An 18,818-nucleotide genomic window follows, 5' to 3' on the forward strand; every position below is an offset into this window, starting at 1 on the left:
AGGCTTTGGAAAGGGTGCAGAAGAGGTTTACCAGGATGTGACCTGGATTGGGAGGTATTAGCTCTAAAGGGAAGGAGGACAGACTTGGATTGTTTTGGCTAGGGCAGTGGAGGCTGAGGGGGCGACCTGACAGAAATATTGGAAATTGGGAAAGGCCTGGGGAGGGTGGGTAGATGGAGCCTTTAACCCAGGCTGGAAATGTCAATTACTAGATCTAAGATGGAGGGAGGGGGAGCTTAAAGGAGATGACTGAGACAAGTTTTATTTACATAGCGTGTGGTAGGTGCCTGAAACACGCTGCTGGGGGAACACGTAGAAGCAGGTTTGATAGCAACATTTAATAGGTTTCTCTACAGACACGTGAACAGGTAAGGAACAGAGGGATACAGAGCATGTGCAGGCAGGTGGGATTAGTTTAGAATGGCATCATGGTCAGTATAGACATGGTGGGCTGAAGGACCTGTCCCTGTGCTGTACTGTCCGATGTTAACTCTGCCCGATTACTTTGAACGTAACCGAGTGCCCTGTTATAACATCATGAATGGTTTCTAACACGCATTGAACTAACTGGCCTAGTTTTCTACTTTCTGCTTCCTTCGGTTTTTGAATTACGGAGTTACATTCACCTCCATTTTAACAGCACTTTCCCCAAATCAGAGGGGTTTTGGACAACTTAAAATAATGCATTCACTATCTCACTGGCCATTTCTTTTAGGAGCTCTGGGTGAAGTTCATCAGAACCCTGTCAGTCCCTAACTTCAGTAATTTACTCAGTCCCACTTCTCTTTTGTTTAATTTGGTAATGGGGCATGGCCGGGCCCAGTATTTATTGCCCGTCCCTAGTTGCCCCTTGAGAAGGTGGGGGTGAGCTGCCTTCTTGAACCACTGCAGTCCATGTGCTGTGGGTTGACCCACAATGCCCTGAGAGGGAATTCCAGGATTCTGACCCAGTGACAGTGAAGGAATGGTGATATATTTCCAAGTCAGGATGGTGAGTGGCTTGGAGGGGGTGGTGTTCCCATGTATCTGCTGCCCTTGTTGTTCAAGATAGAAGTGGGTGTGGAATCTTTGGTGAATTTCATTTGATGAAAAATAATCATTGATTTATTTACCGAAGGCAACAAATGCTGAAGGTCAGACTGGGTCAAGTCCTACACTGATTTACTTGTATTTTCCTTTTCATGTTTTGTTTTGTGATATATGCGGATGTGACTGTGGTGAATAGGGAGACAGAGGGATGAGGATAGATAGAGAAACACCCAATGCGTTATTGTTCCTCAGCCTGTAAGAAAGAGTGAAAGTAAGGAAGGGTATGGTGTGATGAGGGCATGAGAATATAAGGGCTAGGGGATACCGAAAGATTCAATGATTGGACAAAAAGCTGGCAACCGGAGTATAACGTTGGAAAGTTGTGAAGTCATACACTTTGGTAGGAACTTTTACTTAAACTCAGAGACTCCAAGAAAGAGCGGCACACTTAAGAGTTTAAAACCAGGGAAGTCCCACAGTGTTAGTGAGGCTGTGTTTGGAGTACAGTGGACAGTTTTGGTCCCCATATTTAAGAAAGGACATCCTGGGAGTAGAGGCAGTTCAGAAGAGATTCATTCACTCCTTTGATTTATCCAGAACAGCGATGTCATGTTTAGACTATCAAAAGGTGATTGGATTGAAACATACACCATTCTAAAGGGGCTTGATGGTGTAGATATTAAGGTGATTCCATATTAGTGGGGAAACTTTGAACTAAAGGGCACAGTTTCAGAATAAAGGGATACTCATTTAAAACTGAGATGTGAAGGAGTATCTCCTACCAGAGGTTACTGATTACCTGGAAGTTTCTACCTGAGAGAGTTGTGGAGGCTGGATCACTGAAAGCATCGAAAGACCCCATTCTCCCACTTTCTCCCCATAACTCTTGATCCCCTGATACTCAAGGACCGGTCTATCTCTTTCTTAAATATACTCAATGATCTGGCTTGCACAGATTTCTGTGGCAGTGAATTCCACAGATTCCCCACTCCCTGGCCGAAGAAGTTTCTCCTTATCTCTGTTCCCTTTACTCTAAGGCTGTGCCCTCAGGTCCTAGTCTCTCCTACCAATGGGAACATCTTCCCAACATCCACTCTGTCCAGGCCAGTCAGTATTCTGTAAGTTTCAATTCAATCCCCCCCCCCCCCCCCCCCCCATCCTTCTAAACTCCATCGAGTATAGACCCAGAGTCCTCAAACATTCCTCACGTCCCAAGAATGTCACTTCTGCCTTCGCAACTTCAGTTTTCTTTAAGTTTATTACCAGTTTTGTTTCTCGTCATTCAAACAGCTCTGCCAACTGTACCATGTGATCTTTCCAGGACTTAGTAAAGATCACTACATTGTCCAAACAGACTGCACAGTTTGTTAACCCAGCCACAACTGTGTTCATGATTCTTTGGGATGTGACGGTTGTGTTCTTCATTCCAAAGGGCATCACTTTAAACTGATATCGCCCATTTGGGGTTACAAACGCAGACATTTCTTTCACCGTCCCTGATACAGGTACCTGCCAGTAACCACGCATTAATGCCAACTTGGTGATGTAACTGACTTGTCCAACTTTCTCGATACAGTCCTCCCATCGAGGAGTCGGATATGAGTCTGATTTTGTAACAGCGTTGACCTTCCAATACTCCACACAGAATTGTTGAGTCCCATCTGGTTTGGGAACTAAGACAATCGGCGAACTCCACTCACTCTGGTTTGGTTTGACGATGTCCTCGTTGAGCATGGCCTTCACTTCCATCTGGACCTGTCTGGCTTTGAAAGGATTAAGCCGACAGGGGTGTTGTTTCATTGGAGCAGTATTCTCTACATCTACTTCATGTACAATAGCATTACTCCTCCCCATCTGATCCTTACATATGTCCTTATACTGCAGTAACAAACCTTTCCACTGCACTGGATGCCCCTGAGACAGATAGCTTACTAACCTATCCCACTCCTCAAGGACTTCTTCATTTTTTAAAATCTATTTTGAGGCACATCAAAATCCACATCATCTGGAATTTATTCCTCACTCCGCAGGGCAGTAACTAGCACCTGTTTCTCCAGTTCTTTCTCTCCAATATAATACGGTTTCAACATGTTCACGTGATGTACCTGTAAAAGGTTTTCCTATCTGGCATCTTTACTAAATAGTTCACCTGACTATACATTTTCTCAATTTGATAGGGACCACTAAACCTGTCTTTGAAGGGATTTCCTATCACTGGTAATAGTGCTAACATGTTATTCCCTCAGGAAAACGTCCGAGTCTCAGAGCTTTTATCTGCCACCTGCTTCATTCTACACTGTGTCCTTTTTAGGCGCTGTTTAGCTAACTCACCTACTCAATTTAATCTCTCCTTCACCTCCAATACATAATCTAAGTGTGAGATCTCCAACTTTGGTCCTGTCGATTTTTTCTTTAATTAATTTCAAAGGGTCTCTCACTTCATGCCTGAATATTAACTCGAAGTGAACTGAGTAGATTCATTTGGGGCATCTCTAACGGTAAACAATACGAATGGGGTATCTTTATCCCAGTCATTCAGGTAATCCTGACAGTACGCTCTCAGCATGGTCTTCAGGGACTGATGTCACCTTTCTAAAGCTCCCTGGGATTCAGGATGATACACACTGGATTTAAAGTGCTGTATACCTAAGCTATCCATAACCCCCTTAAACAGCCTAGCAGTAAAATCTGACCCTTGGTCCGACTGAATCTTTCTGGGTAGCCCATACTGTGTGAAGAAAGCTACTAACTCCTCTACCACCCTTTTTGCCTTGATACTCCGTGATGGAATTGCCTCCAGAAATCTGGGAGACACATCCATTATGATGAACAAGTATTGGTTCCCAGTTTTAGTTCCCGGGAGGGGACCTACAGAATCAATCATAACCCATGTGAAAGGTTCTTCAAATAAGGGAATTGGTAACAAAAGTGCTGGTTTTATTACTGCCTGTGGCTTACCTACCATTTGGCATGTATGACACATACGTCAAAAGTTAACCACATCCTTGTACATTCCAGACCAATAGAAATGTTTCTGTACCTTAGCCTGAATCTTTTGTACCCCTAGGTGAGCTCCTACAGGTAGTTCATGTACTACCCATAACTCCTCCTGTCTGTATGCTCCCGGTAACACAATCTGGTGCACTTCAGTCCATTTCTCCTCTGCACTAACCTGCCGTGGTCTCCATTTCCATCTGAGAATTCTATCTTTCAGATAATAGCCCTCCGGAATATTCTCTGCCTCCTTCTCTGAGTACACATCAACATTTTTATCTTTTATTGTCTCGTCTTTCTGTTACAAGTCTCTTAGCCTTCCAGGAGTAAATACGTCTGTCTGGCCCTCTGCCTGTTCAGGATTTTCCTGCACCATTACATCAAACAGGGTGTCCACTAACTGAACCTCAACTCCTTCATTGTTCCCTTTTCTCTTCGTGCTGTGATAGTGGAATCTTGTTACCACACAGTCTGGGAAAATACAAGGATATTTTTGTTTTAACACCTCATTTATCCAGGTTGAACTCCATCTGCCATTTCCCAGCCCAGCTCTGCATCCTGTCTCTGTCACGCTGCAGCCTGCAGTAGCCCTCAATACTATCGACGACACCTCCAACCTTTGTGTCATCTGCAAATTTACTAACCCACCGCTCAACCTCCTCATCCAAGTCATTTATAAAAACTACAAAGATCAGAGGTCCAAGAACAGAGCCCTGCGGGACCCCACTCAACACTGACCTCCAGGCAGAATACTGTCCATCTACATGGTCACCGCATTATAAGAAGGATGTGGAAGCTTTGGAAAGGGTGCAGAGGAGATTTACTAGGATGTTGCCTGGTATGGAAGGAATGTCTTACGAGGAAAGGCTGAGGGACTTGAGGCTGTTCTTGTTAGAGAGAACAAGGTTGAGAGGTGACTTACTACAGACATACAAGATAATCAGAGGGTTAGATAGGGTGGACAGGGGGAGCCTTTTTCCAAGAATGGTGACCGTGAGCACGAGGGGGTATAGCATTAAATTGAGGGGTGATAGATATAGGACAGGTATCAGAGGTAGTTTCTTTACTCAGAGAGTAATAAGGGTTTGGAATGCTTTGCCTGCAACGGTCGTAGATTCACCAACTTAAAGGACATTTAAGTCGTCATTGGACAGGCAAATGGATGTACATGGAATAGTGTAGGTTAGATGGGCTTCAGATTGGTATGACAGGTCGGCACAACATCGAGGGCCGAAGGGTCTGTACTGTGCTGTTATGTTCTATGTACAACCACTCTGCCTTCTGTCAGCCAGCCAATTCTGAATCCAGATAGCCAAATCTCCCTGTATCCCATACTTCCTGACTTTATGAATGAGCCTACCATGGGGAACCTTGTCAAATGCCTTGCTGAAGTTCATATACACCACATCCACTGCTCGACCTTCATAGACCTGTCTCCTCCTCAAAGAACTCAATAAGATTTGTGAGGTATGACCTGCCCCTCACAAAGCCATGCTGACTGCCTTTAATCCCACTATGCTTTGCCAAATAGTCATAAATCCTATCCCTCAGATTTCTTTCCACCACTTTGCTGACCACAGACATAAGACTGACTGGTCTGTAATTGCCAGGGATTTCCCTATTCCCCTTCTTGAAAAGAGGAACAACATTCGCCTCCTTCCAATCCTCCGGTACGACTCCCGTGGAGAGTGAGGAGGCAAAGATCCTCACCGCGGCTTAGCAACCTTCTTTCTCACTTCCCGGAGCAGCCTGGGATAAATCTGGTCTGGCCCTGGGGACTTATCAATCTTAATGTTTTCCAAAATTTCTAGCGCATCAACTTCATCAATCTTGATCTGGTCAAGACTATATCCTAGCTCCTCAAAGTTCTCATTTATAACAAGGTCCCTTTCCTTCGAGAAAACCGAAGCAAAAAACTCATTTAGACCCTCCCCCATCTGCTCAGACTCCACGTACAAGTTCCTTACTCTATCCCTGATCGGCCCTACCTTCTCCCTGATCATTCTCTTATTCTTCACGTATGAGTAAAATACCTTTGGGTTCTCCCTAATCCTTCCTGCCAAGCCTTTTTTGTGTCCCCTCCTGGCTCTCCTCAGTCCATTTCTGAGCTCCTTTCCAGCAAGCCTGTAATCCTCTAAAGCTGTGCTAGATCCTTGCTTCCTCCACCTTCTTCCTTTTGACAAGAAGTTCCTCTGTTCTTGTCATCCAAAACTCCTTAATCTTACCCCTTCTTACCTGTCTCAGGGGAGGGACAAATTTGTGCATCACTTGCAACAACTCCTTAAACAGTCTCCACGTGTCTGCTGTGCCCCTTTCTGTGGAACAATTGCTCCCAGTCTGTGCTTCCCAACTCCTGTCTGATAGCATTATCATTTCCTTTTCTCCAATTAAATATCTTCCCTCGGTAACTGCTCCTTTCACTCTCCAAGGCTATGCTAAATGTGAGGCAGCTGTGGTTACTGTCACCAAAGTGCTCTCCCACCGTGACACCTGTCCTGGCTCATTGCCGAGCACCAAATCCAAAATGGCCTCTCCCCCCATCGGTCTGTCTACATACTGAGTAAGGAAACCATCCTGAACACACCTGACAAAAACGGCTCCATCCAAACCATCTGTATTAAGGAGGTTCCAGTCGATATTGGGAAAGTTGAAATCACCCATAACAACGACCCTGCTACATCTGCATTTTTCTAGAATCTGCCCGCCCATGTGATCTTCAATCTCCCTACTGCTATTAGGGGCTGTGTAGAAAATCCCCAATGAGGTGGCTATTCCCTTACTGTTCCTAACTCCCACCCATACTGACTCAGTAGACAAACCTTCCTCAACAACCTTCATTTCTGTAGCTGTGATGCACTCTCTGATCAGCAATGCTACACCCCCTCCTCTTTTTCCACCCTCCCTGTTCTTTTTAAATGTTCAAAACCCTTGAACATCAAGCAACCATTCCTGCCCCTGTGGAACCCACATCACCATTATGGCCACAACAATGTAGTCCCAGGTACTAATCCATGCTCTCAGTTCATCACTCTTATTTCTGACACTCCTTGAGTTAAAGCAGACACACTTTAACCCTTTGTTTCATCGTGTGAGAAACCTTCATGATAGATTCACTACATCCTGTGACTGCCCCATCTGCAACTGTCCCCCCCTCTCAGATATGTAGCTCTGATTCCCACTCCCGCCCCCTTTCTAAGCTTTCTTGTCAAATTTGAGAAACATCTTCAACTCCCAGAACCTCTTTAGCAATTTTGAGAGCCATTTCTCTCACTTTTAATTTAATCAATCACAAGTCACCAAAATTGAACAAATTGTCTCACCTGTGTTTTATTTGAAGATCTAGGACACTAATCTGCAAGTGTTTAAATCTGCTGGGAATTTTCGTACCCTCAAATCTATTCAAATCTGTTTAAACCAGTTCAAATCATGGACCCGAACCCCTAAACTGTTGCGACACGGGGCAAACTCTCCTGTTTAATGTCGACCAATAACACTGAAAAGATTTATCCCACAGCATCTGCAGTCCTCACTTTCACCTCCATTGAGTATAGACCCAGAGTCCTCATGTGTTAAGCTTTTCATTGCTGTGATCATTCTCATGAACGTCCTCTGTATTCACTCCAGAGGATAATGTTTCTGCACAGCTTCCTGTCACTCAATCCTCTCTCTCATTCTCTTCCAGTTCGGAAATTCTGGAGGCCCTCTGGTCAACTTGGTAAGTTATTGCCTTGCTCTTGACTCCTCCTTTCACCCTCACCAGTGGGAGGCGTGGCCTGTGGACCAGAGACAGGGAAGAGGGCAGAAGTGGTACCAGTGGGAGGGAGGGGCAGGGTGAGGAGGTGGGAGAGGGGAGGTTGGATGGGGATGTGCAACAGGGTCAGAGTTGGTTGGGAGTGGGAAAGTCAGTCCAGTAGGCGGTGAACACACTGTCTCTTCTGTTCACAGGATGGTGAGGTGATTGGAATTAACACCATGAAGGTGACAGCAGGAATCTCCTTCGCAATCCCATCAGACAGACTGCGGCAGTTCCTCGTACAAGCCAAACAGAGTAAACGCACATTACACTGTTAATATAACAGGGACCAATAGGGGCCGGTCAGCTCAGTGTGTTAGAGAGAGATAGGGGCGGGTTAGCTCAGTATATTAGAGAGAGTTAGGGACCGGTCAGCTCAGTGTGTTATAGAGAGAGATAGGGACTGGTCAGCTCAGTGTATTATGGAGAGATAGGGGTCGGTCAGCTCAGTGTATTAGAGAGAGATAGGGACCGGTCAGCTCAGTGTATTATAGAGAGATAGGGGCCGGTCAGCTCAGTGTATTATATAGAGATAGGGACCGGTCAGCTCAGTGTATTATAGAGAGATAGGGGCCGGTCAGCTCAGTGTATTAGAGAGAGATAGGGACCGGTCAGCTCAGTGTATTATAGAGAGATAGGGGCCGGTCAGCTCAGTGTATTAGAGAGAGATAGGGACCGGTCAGCTCAGTGTATTATAGAGAGATAGGGGTCGGTCAGCTCAGTGTATTATAGAGAGAGATAGGGACTGGTCAGCTCAGTGTATTATGGAGAGATAGGGGTCGGTCAGCTCAGTGTATTATATAGAGATAGGGACCGGTCAGCTCAGTGTATTATAGAGAGATAGGGACCGGTCAGCTCAGTGTATTATAGAGAGATAGGGGCCGGTCAGCTCAGTGTATTATAGAGAGATAGGGACCGGTCAGCTCAGTGTATTATAGAGAGATAGGGGCCGGTCAGCTCAGTGTATTAAAGAGAGATAGGGACCGGTCAGCTCGGTGTATTATAGAGAGATAGGGACCGGTCAGCTCAGTGTATTATAGAGAGATAGGGGCCGGTCAGCTCAGTGTATTATAGAGAGATAGGGACCGATCAGCTCAGTGTATTATAGAGAGATAGGGGTCGGTCAGCTCAGTGTATTATATAGAGATAGGGGCCGGTCAGCTCAGTGTATTAGAGAGAGATAGGGACCGGTCAGCTCAGTGTGTTATAGAGAGATAGGGACCGGTCAGCTCAGTGTGTTATAGAGAGAGATAGGGACTGGTCAGCTCAGTGTATTATGGAGAGATAGGGGTCGGTCAGCTCAGTGTATTATATAGAGATAGGGACCGGTCAGCTCAGTGTATTAGAGAGAGATAGGGGCCGGTCAGCTCAGTGTATTAGAGAGAGATAGGGACCGGTCAGCTCAGTGTATTATAGAGAGATATGGACCGGTCAGCACAGTGTATTATAGAGAGATAGGGACCGGTCAGCTCAGTGTATTACAAAGAGATAGGGACCGGTCAGCTCAGTGTATTATAGAGAGATAGGGACCGGTCAGCTCAGTGTATTATAGAGAGATAGGGACCGGTCAGCTCAGTGTATTAGAGAGTGTTAGGGACCGGTCAGCTCAGTGTATTATAGAGAGATAGGGACCGGTCAGCTCAGTGTATTATAGAGAGATAGGGACCGGTCAGCTCAGTGTATTATAGAGAGATAGGGGCCGGTCAGCTCAGTGTATTATAGAGAGATAGGGACCGGTCAGCTCGGTGTATTATAGAGAGATAGGGGCCGGTCAGCTCAGTGTATTAAAGAGAGATAGGGGCCGGTCAGCTCGGTGTATTATAGAGAGATAGGGGCCGGTCAGCTCAGTGTATTATAGAGAGATAGGGACCGGTCAGCTCAGTGTATTATAGAGAGATAGGGACCGGTCAGCTCAGTGTATTATAGAGAGATAGGGGCCGGTCAGATCAGTGTATTTGAGAGCGATAGGGGCCGGTCAGCTCAGTGTATTATAGAGAGATAGGGACTGGTCAGCTCAGTGTATTAGAGAGTGATAGGGGCCGGTCAGCTCAGTGTATTATAGAGAGATAGGGACTGGTCAGCTCAGTGTATTATAGAGAGATAGGGGCCGGTCAGATCAGTGTATTATAGAGAGATAGGGACCGGTCAGCTCAGTGTATTATAGAGAGATAGGGGCCGGTCAGATCAGTGTATTTGAGAGCGATAGGGGCCGGTCAGCTCAGTGTATTATAGAGAGATAGGGACCGGTCAGCTCAGTGTATTGTAGAGAGATAGGGACCAGTCAGCTCAGTGTATTATAGATAGGGACCGGTCAGCTCAGTGTATTGTAGAGAGATAGGGACCGGTCAGCTCAGTGTATTGTAGAGAGATAGGGACCGGTCAGCTCAGTGTATTATAGAGAGATAGGGACCGGTCAGCTCAGTGTAATAGAGAGTCATAGGGACCGGTCAGCTCAGTGTATTGTAGAGAGATAGGGACCGGTCAGCTCAGTGTATTATAGAGAGATAGGGGCCGGTCAGCTCAGTGTATTATAGAGAGATAGGGACCGGTCAGCTCAGTGTATTATAGAGAGATAGGGGCCGGTCAGCTCAGTATATTATAGAGAGATAGGGACCGGTCAGCTCAGTGTATTATAGAGAGATAGGGGCCGGTCAGCTCAGTGTACTATAGAGAGATAGGGACCGGTCAGCTCAGTGTATTATAGAGAGATAGGGACCGGTCAGCTCAGTGTATTATAGAGAGATAGGGACCGGTCAGCTCAGTGTATTATAGAGAGATAGGGGCCGGTCAACTCAGTGTATTATAGAGAGATAGGGACCGGTCAGCTCAGTGTATTGTAGAGAGATAGGGACCGGTCAGCTCAGTGTATTATAGAGAGATAGGGGCCGGTCAGCTCAGTGTATTATACAGAGATAGGGACCGGTCAGCTCAGTGTATTATGGAGAGATAGGGGCCGGTCAGCTCAGTGTATTATAGAGAGATAGGGACCGGTCAGCTCAGTGTATTAAAGAGAGATATGGGCCGGTCAGCTCAGTGTATTATAGAGAGATAGGGGCCGGTCAGCTCAGTGTATTATAGAGAGATAGGGGCCGGTCAGCTCAGTGTATTATAGAGAGATAGGGGCCGGTCAGCTCAGTGTATTAGAGAGTGATAGGGGCCGGTCAGCTCAGTGTATTGTAGAGAGATAGGGGCCGGTCAGCTCAGTGTATTATAGAGAGATAGGGACCGGTCAGCTCAGTATATTATGGAAAGATTCGGGCCGGTCAGCTCAGTGTATTATACAGAGATAGGGGCCGGTCAGCTCAGTGTATTGTAGAGAGATAGGGACCGGTCAGCTCAGTGTATTGTAGAGAGATAGGGACCGGTCAGCTCAGTGTATTGTAGAGACATAGGGGCCGGTCAGCTCAGTGTATTATAGAGAGATAGGGACCGGTCAGCTCAGTGTATTATAGAGAGATAGGGGTCGATCAGCTCAGTGTATTATAGAGAGATAGGGACCGGTCAGCTCAGTGTATTATAGAGAGATAGGGACCAGTCAGCTCAGTGTATTATAGATAGGGACCGGTCAGCTCAGTGTATTGTAGAGAGATAGGGACCGGTCAGCTCAGTGTATGAAAGAGAGATAGGGACCGGTCAGCTCGGTGTATTGTAGAGAGATAGGGACCGGTCAGCTCAGTGTATTATAGAGAGATAGGGACCGGTCAGCTCAGTGTATTAGAGAGTGTTAGGGACCGGTCAGCTCAGTGTATTATAGAGAGATAGGGACCGGTCAGCTCAGTGTATTATAGAGAGATAGGGACCGGTCAGCTCAGTGTATTATAGAGAGATAGGGGCCGGTCAGCTCAGTGTATTATAGAGAGATAGGGACCGGTCAGCTCGGTGTATTATAGAGAGATAGGGGCCGGTCAGCTCAGTGTATTAAAGAGAGATAGGGGCCGGTCAGCTCGGTGTATTATAGAGAGATAGGGGCCGGTCAGCTCAGTGTATTATAGAGAGATAGGGACCGGTCAGCTCAGTGTATTATAGAGAGATAGGGACCGGTCAGCTCAGTGTATTATAGAGAGATAGGGGCCGGTCAGATCAGTGTATTTGAGAGCGATAGGGGCCGGTCAGCTCAGTGTATTATAGAGAGATAGGGACTGGTCAGCTCAGTGTATTAGAGAGTGATAGGGGCCGGTCAGCTCAGTGTATTATAGAGAGATAGGGACTGGTCAGCTCAGTGTATTATAGAGAGATAGGGGCCGGTCAGATCAGTGTATTATAGAGAGATAGGGACCGGTCAGCTCAGTGTATTATAGAGAGATAGGGGCCGGTCAGATCAGTGTATTTGAGAGCGATAGGGGCCGGTCAGCTCAGTGTATTATAGAGAGATAGGGACCGGTCAGCTCAGTGTATTGTAGAGAGATAGGGACCAGTCAGCTCAGTGTATTATAGATAGGGACCGGTCAGCTCAGTGTATTGTAGAGAGATAGGGACCGGTCAGCTCAGTGTATTGTAGAGAGATAGGGACCGGTCAGCTCAGTGTATTATAGAGAGATAGGGACCGGTCAGCTCAGTGTAATAGAGAGTCATAGGGACCGGTCAGCTCAGTGTATTGTAGAGAGATAGGGACCGGTCAGCTCAGTGTATTATAGAGAGATAGGGGCCGGTCAGCTCAGTGTATTATAGAGAGATAGGGACCGGTCAGCTCAGTGTATTATAGAGAGATAGGGGCCGGTCAGCTCAGTATATTATAGAGAGATAGGGACCGGTCAGCTCAGTGTATTATAGAGAGATAGGGGCCGGTCAGCTCAGTGTACTATAGAGAGATAGGGACCGGTCAGCTCAGTGTATTATAGAGAGATAGGGACCGGTCAGCTCAGTGTATTATAGAGAGATAGGGACCGGTCAGCTCAGTGTATTATAGAGAGATAGGGGCCGGTCAACTCAGTGTATTATAGAGAGATAGGGACCGGTCAGCTCAGTGTATTATAGAGAGATAGGGACCGGTCAGCTCAGTGTATTATAGAGAGATAGGGGCCGGTCAGCTCAGTGTATTATACAGAGATAGGGACCGGTCAGCTCAGTGTATTATGGAGAGATAGGGGCCGGTCAGCTCAGTGTATTATAGAGAGATAGGGACCGGTCAGCTCAGTGTATTATAGAGAGATAGGGGCCGGTCAGCTCAGTGTATTATAGAGAGATAGGGGCCGGTCAGCTCAGTGTATTATAGAGAGATAGGGGCCGGTCAGCTCAGTGTATTATAGAGAGATAGGGGCCGGTCAGCTCAGTGTATTAGAGAGTGATAGGGGCCGGTCAGCTCAGTGTATTGTAGAGAGATAGGGGCCGGTCAGCTCAGTGTATTATAGAGAGATAGGGACCGGTCAGCTCAGTATATTATAGAAAGATTCGGGCCGGTCAGCTCAGTGTATTATACAGAGATAGGGGCCGGTCAGCTCAGTGTATTGTAGAGAGATAGGGACCGGTCAGCTCAGTGTATTGTAGAGAGATAGGGACCGGTCAGCTCAGTGTATTGTAGAGACATAGGGGCCGGTCAGCTCAGTGTATTATAGAGAGATAGGGACCGGTCAGCTCAGTGTATTATAGAGAGATAGGGGTCGATCAGCTCAGTGTATTATAGAGAGATAGGGACCGGTCAGCTCAGTGTATTATAGAGAGATAGGGACCAGTCAGCTCAGTGTATTATAGATAGGGACCGGTCAGCTCAGTGTATTGTAGAGAGATAGGGACCGGTCAGCTCAGTGTATGAAAGAGAGATAGGGACCGGTCAGCTCGGTGTATTGTAGAGAGATAGGGACCGGTCAGCTCAGTGTATTATAGAGAGATAGGGACCGGTCAGCTCAGTGTAATAGAGAGTCATAGGGACCGGTCAGCTCAGTGTATTGTAGAGAGATAGGGACCGGTCAGCTCAGTGTATTATAGAGAGATAGGGGCCGGTCAGCTCAGTGTATTATAGAGAGATAGGGACCGGTCAGCTCAGTGTATTATAGAGAGATAGGGACCGGTCAGCTCAGTATATTATAGAGAGATAGGGACCGGTCAGCTCAGTGTATTATAGAGAGATAGGGGCCGGTCAGCTCAGTGTATTATAGAGAGATAGGGGCCGGTCAGCTCAGTGTATTATAGAGAGATAGGGACCGGTCAGCTCAGTGTATTATAGAGAGATAGGGACCGGTCAGCTCAGTGTATTATACAGAGATAGGGACCGGTCAGCTCAGTGTATTATAGAGAGATAGGGGCCGGTCAGCTCAGTGTATTATAGAGAGATAGGGACCGGTCAGCTCAGTGTATTATAGAGAGATAGGGACCGGTCAGCTCAGTGTATTATAGAGAGATAGGGACCGGTCAGCTCAGTGTATTATAGAGAGATAGGGGCCGGTCAGCTCAGTGTATTATAGAGAGATAGGGGCCGGTCAGCTCAGTGTATTATAGAGAGATAGGGGCCGGTCAGCTCAGTGTATTGTAGAGAGATAGGGGCCGGTCAGCTCAGTGTATTGTAGAGAGATAGGGACCGGTCAGCTCAGTGTATTATAGAGAGATAGGGACCGGTCAGCTCAGTGTATTATAGAGAGATAGGGGCCGGTCAGCTCAGTGTGTTATAGAGAGATAGGGACCGGTCAGCTCAGTGTATTAGAGAGAGATAGGGGCCGGTCAGCTCAGTGTATTACAGAGAGATAGGGACCGGTCAGCTCAGTGTATTATAGAGAGATAGGGACCGGTCAGCTCAGTGTATTAGAGAGAGATAGGGACTGGTCAGCTCCGTGTATTATAGAGAGATAGGGGCCGGTCAGCTCAGTGTGTTATAGAGAGATAGGGACCGGTCAGCTCAGTGTATTAGAGAGAGATAGGGGCCGGTCAGCTCAGTGTATTACAGAGAGATAGGGACCGGTCAGCTCAGTGTATTAGAGAGAGATAGGGACCGGTCAGCTCCGTGTATTATAGAGAGATAGGGACCGGTCAGCTCAGTGTATTATAGAGAGATAGGGACCGGTCAGCTCAGTGTATTATAGAGAGATAGGGGCCGGTCAGCTCAGTGTATTATAGAGAGATAGGGACCGGTCAGCTCAGTGTAATAGAGAGAGATAGGGACCGGTCAGCTCAGTGTATTATAGAGAGATAGGGACCAGTCAGCTCAGTGTATTATAGAGAGATAGGGACCGGTCAGCTCAGTGTATTATAGAGAGATAGGGGCCGGTCAGCTCAGTGTATTGTAGAGAGATAGGGGCCGGTCAGCTCAGTGTATTTTTGAGAGATAGGGGCCGGTCAGCTCAGTGTATTGTCGAGAGATAGGGACCGGTCAGCTCAGTGTATTATAGAGAGATAGGGGTCGGTCAGCTCAGTGTAATAGAGAGAGATAGGGACCAGTCAGCTCAGTGTATTATAGAGAGATAGGGACCGGTCAGCTCAGTGTATTAGAGAGAGATAGGGACCGATCAGCTCAGTGTATTAGAGAGAGATAGGGACCGGTCAGCTCCGTGTATTATAGAGAGATAGGGACCGGTCAGCTCAGTGTATTATAGAGAGATAGGGACCGGTCAGCTCAGTGTATTATAGAGAGATCGGGACCGATCAGCTCAGTGTATTAGAGAGTGATAGGGGCCGGTCAGCTCAGTGTATTATAGAGAGATAGGGACCGGTCAGCTCAGTGTATTTTAGAGAGATAGGGGCCGGTCAGCTCAGTGTATTATAGAGAGATAGGGACCAGTCAGCTCAGTGTATTATAGATAGGGACCGGTCAGCTCAGTGTATTGTAGAGAGATAGGGACCGGTCAGCTCAGTGTATTATAGAGAGATAGGGACCGGTCAGCTCAGTGTATTGTAGAGAGATAGGGACCTGTCAGCTCAGTGTATTATAGAGAGATAGGGACCGGTCAGCTCAGTGTATTATAGAGAGATAGGGGCCGGTCAGCTCAGTGTATTATAGAGAGATAGGGGCCGGTCAGCTCAGTGTATTATAGAGAGATAGGGACCGGTCAGCTCAGTGTATTATAGAGAGATAGGGACCGGTCAGCTCAGTGTATTATAGAGAGATAGGGACCGGTCAGCTCAGTGTATTGTCGAGAGATAGGGGCCGGTCAGCTCAGTGTATTGTCGAGAGATAGGGGCCGGTCAGCTCAGTGTATTTTCGAGAGATAGGGGCCGGTCAGCTCAGTGTATTATAGAGAGATAGGGGTCGGTCAGCTCAGTGTAATAGAGAGAGATAGGGACCGGTCAGCTCAGTGTATTATAGAGAGATAGGGACCGGTCAGCTCAGTGTATTATAGAGAGATAGGGGCCGGTCAGCTCAGTGTATTATAGAGAGATAGGGACCGATCAGCTCAGTGTAATAGAGAGAGATAGGGACCGGTCAGCTCAGTGTATTAGAGAGAGATAGGGACCGGTCAGCTCAGTGTATTAGAGAGAGATAGGGACCGGTCAGCTCAGTGTATTATAGAGAGATAGGGACCGGTCAGCTCAGTGTATTATAGAGAGATAGGGGCCCGTCAGCTCAGTGTATTATAGAGAGATAGGGACCGATCAGCTCAGTGTAATAGAGAGAGATAGGGACCGGTCAGCTCAGTGTATTATAGAGAGATAGGGACCGGTCAGCTCAGTGTATTAGAGAGAGATAGGGACCGGTCAGCTCAGTGTATTAGAGAGAGATAGGGACCGATCAGCTCAGTGTATTAGAGAGAGATAGGGACTGGTCAGCTCAGTGTATTATAGAGAGATAGGGACCGGTCAGCTCAGTGTATTATAGAGAGATCGGGACCGGTCAGCTCAGTGTATTAGAGAGTGATAGGGGCCGGTCAGCTCAGTGTATTATAGAGAGATAGGGACCGGTCAGCTCAGTGTATTGTAGAGAGATAGGGGCCGGTCAGCTCAGTGTATTATAGAGAGATAGGGACCGGTCAGCTCAGTGTATTATAGAGAGATAGGGACCGGTCAGCTCAGTGTATTATAGAGAGATAGGCACCGGTCAGCTCAGTTTAATAGAGAGTCATAGGGACCGGTCAGCTCAGTGTATTGTAGAGAGATAGGGACCGGTCAGCTCAGTGTATTATAGAGAGATAGGGGCCGGTCAGCTCAGTGTATTAAAGAGAGATAGGGACCGGTCAGCTCAGTGTATTATAGAGAGATAGGGGCCTGTCAGCTCAGTGTATTATAGAGAGATAGGGACCGGTCAGCTCAGTGTATTATAGAGAGATAGGGGCCGGTCAGCTCAGTGTATTATAGAGAGATAGGGACCAGTCAGCTCAGTGTATTATAGATAGGGACCGGTCAGCTCTGTGTATTGTAGAGAGATAGGGACCGGTCAGCTCAGTGTATTATAGAGAGATAGGGACCGGTCAGCTCAGTGTATTGTAGAGAGATAGGGACCGGTCAGCTCAGTGTATTATAGAGAGATAGGGACCGGTCAGCTCAGTGTAATAGAGAGTCATAGGGACCGGTCAGCTCAGTGTATTGTAGAGAGATAGGGACCGGTCAGCTCAGTGTATTGTCGAGAGATAGGGGCCGGTCAGCTCAGTGTATTGTCGAGAGATAGGGACCGGTCAGCTCAGTGTATTATAGAGAGATAGGGGCCGGTCAGCTCAGTGTATTATAGAGAGATAGGGGTCGGTCAGCTCAGTGTAATAGAGAGAGATAGGGACCGGTCAGCTCAGTGTATTATAGAGAGATAGGGACCGGTCAGCTCAGTGTATTATAGAGAGATAGGGGCCGGTCAGCTCAGTGTATTATAGAGAGATAGGGACCGATCAGCTCAGTGTATTATAGAGAGATAGGGACCGGTCAGCTCAGTGTATTATAGAGAGATAGGGACCGGTCAGCTCAGTGTATTAGAGAGAGATAGGGACCGGTCAGCTCAGTGTATTAGAGAGAGATAGGGACCGATCAGCTCAGTGTATTAGAGAGAGATAGGGACTGGTCAGCTCCGTGTATTATAGAGAGATAGGGACTGGTCAGCTCAGTGTATTAGAGAGAGATAGGGACCGGTCAGCTCAGTGTATTATAGAGAGATCGGGACCGGTCAGCTCAGTGTATTATAGAGAGATAGGGGCCGGTCAGCTCAGTGTATTATAGAGAGATAGGGACCGGTCAGCTCAGTGTATTGTAGAGAGATAGGGGCCGGTCAGCTCAGTGTATTATAGAGAGATAGGGACCAGTCAGCTCAGTGTATTATAGATAGGGACCGGTCATCTCAGTGTATTGTAGAGAGATAGGGACCGGTCAGCTCAGTGTATTATAGAGAGATAGGGACCGGTCAGCTCAGTGTATTGTAGAGAGATAGGGACCGGTCAGCTCAGTGTATTATAGAGAGATAGGGGCCGGTCAGCTCAGTGTATTATAGAGAGATAGGCACCGGTCAGCTCAGTGTATTATAGAGAGATAGGGGCCGGTCAGCTCAGTATATTATAGAGAGATAGGGACCGGTCAGCTCAGTGTATTATAGAGAGATAGGGGCCGGTCAGCTCATTGTATTATAGAGCGATAGGGGCCGGTCAGCTCAGTGTATTATAGAGAAATAGGGACCGGTCAGCTCAGTGTATTATAGAGAGATAGGGACCGGTCAGCTCAGTGTATTATAGAGAGATAGGCACCGGTCAGCTCAGTTTAATAGAGAGTCATAGGGACCGGTCAGCTCAGTGTATTGTAGAGAGATAGGGACCGGTCAGCTCAGTGTATTATAGAGAGATAGGGGCCGGTCAGCTCAGTGTATTAAAGAGAGATAGGGACCGGTCAGCTCAGTGTATTATAGAGAGATAGGGGCCTGTCAGCTCAGTGTATTATAGAGAGATAGGGACCAGTCAGCTCAGTGTATTATAGAGAGATAGGGGCCGGTCAGCTCAGTGTATTATAGAGAGATAGGGACCAGTCAGCTCAGTGTATTATAGATAGGGACCGGTCAGCTCTGTGTATTGTAGAGAGATAGGGACCGGTCAGCTCAGTGTATTATAGAGAGATAGGGACCGGTCAGCTCAGTGTATTGTAGAGAGATAGGGACCGGTCAGCTCAGTGTATT

The 18,818-nt window shown here is 47.1% G+C and overlaps 1 protein-coding gene across 2 annotated transcripts in view; it reads left to right on the forward strand.

Moving 5' to 3' along the window:
- Positions 1 to 18,818, forward strand: part of LOC140482077 (serine protease HTRA2, mitochondrial-like) — a 40,209-nt gene that overhangs the window by 12,662 nt on the left and 8,729 nt on the right. Inside the window, exons 4-5 of one of the 2 annotated variants that reach the window (XM_072579004.1) lie at positions 7,706 to 7,738; positions 7,969 to 8,071. In XM_072579004.1, the coding sequence (XP_072435105.1) occupies positions 7,706 to 7,738; positions 7,969 to 8,071 (136 nt within the window). The remainder of the gene's footprint in view (positions 1 to 7,705; positions 7,739 to 7,968; positions 8,072 to 18,818) is intronic. The other variant, XM_072579012.1, reaches the window with a different exon arrangement.

The sequence above is a fragment of the Chiloscyllium punctatum genome, chromosome 1 (assembly GCF_047496795.1).
Source record: "Chiloscyllium punctatum isolate Juve2018m chromosome 1, sChiPun1.3, whole genome shotgun sequence".
In the NCBI taxonomy this organism is placed as follows: Eukaryota; Metazoa; Chordata; class Chondrichthyes; order Orectolobiformes; family Hemiscylliidae; genus Chiloscyllium; species Chiloscyllium punctatum.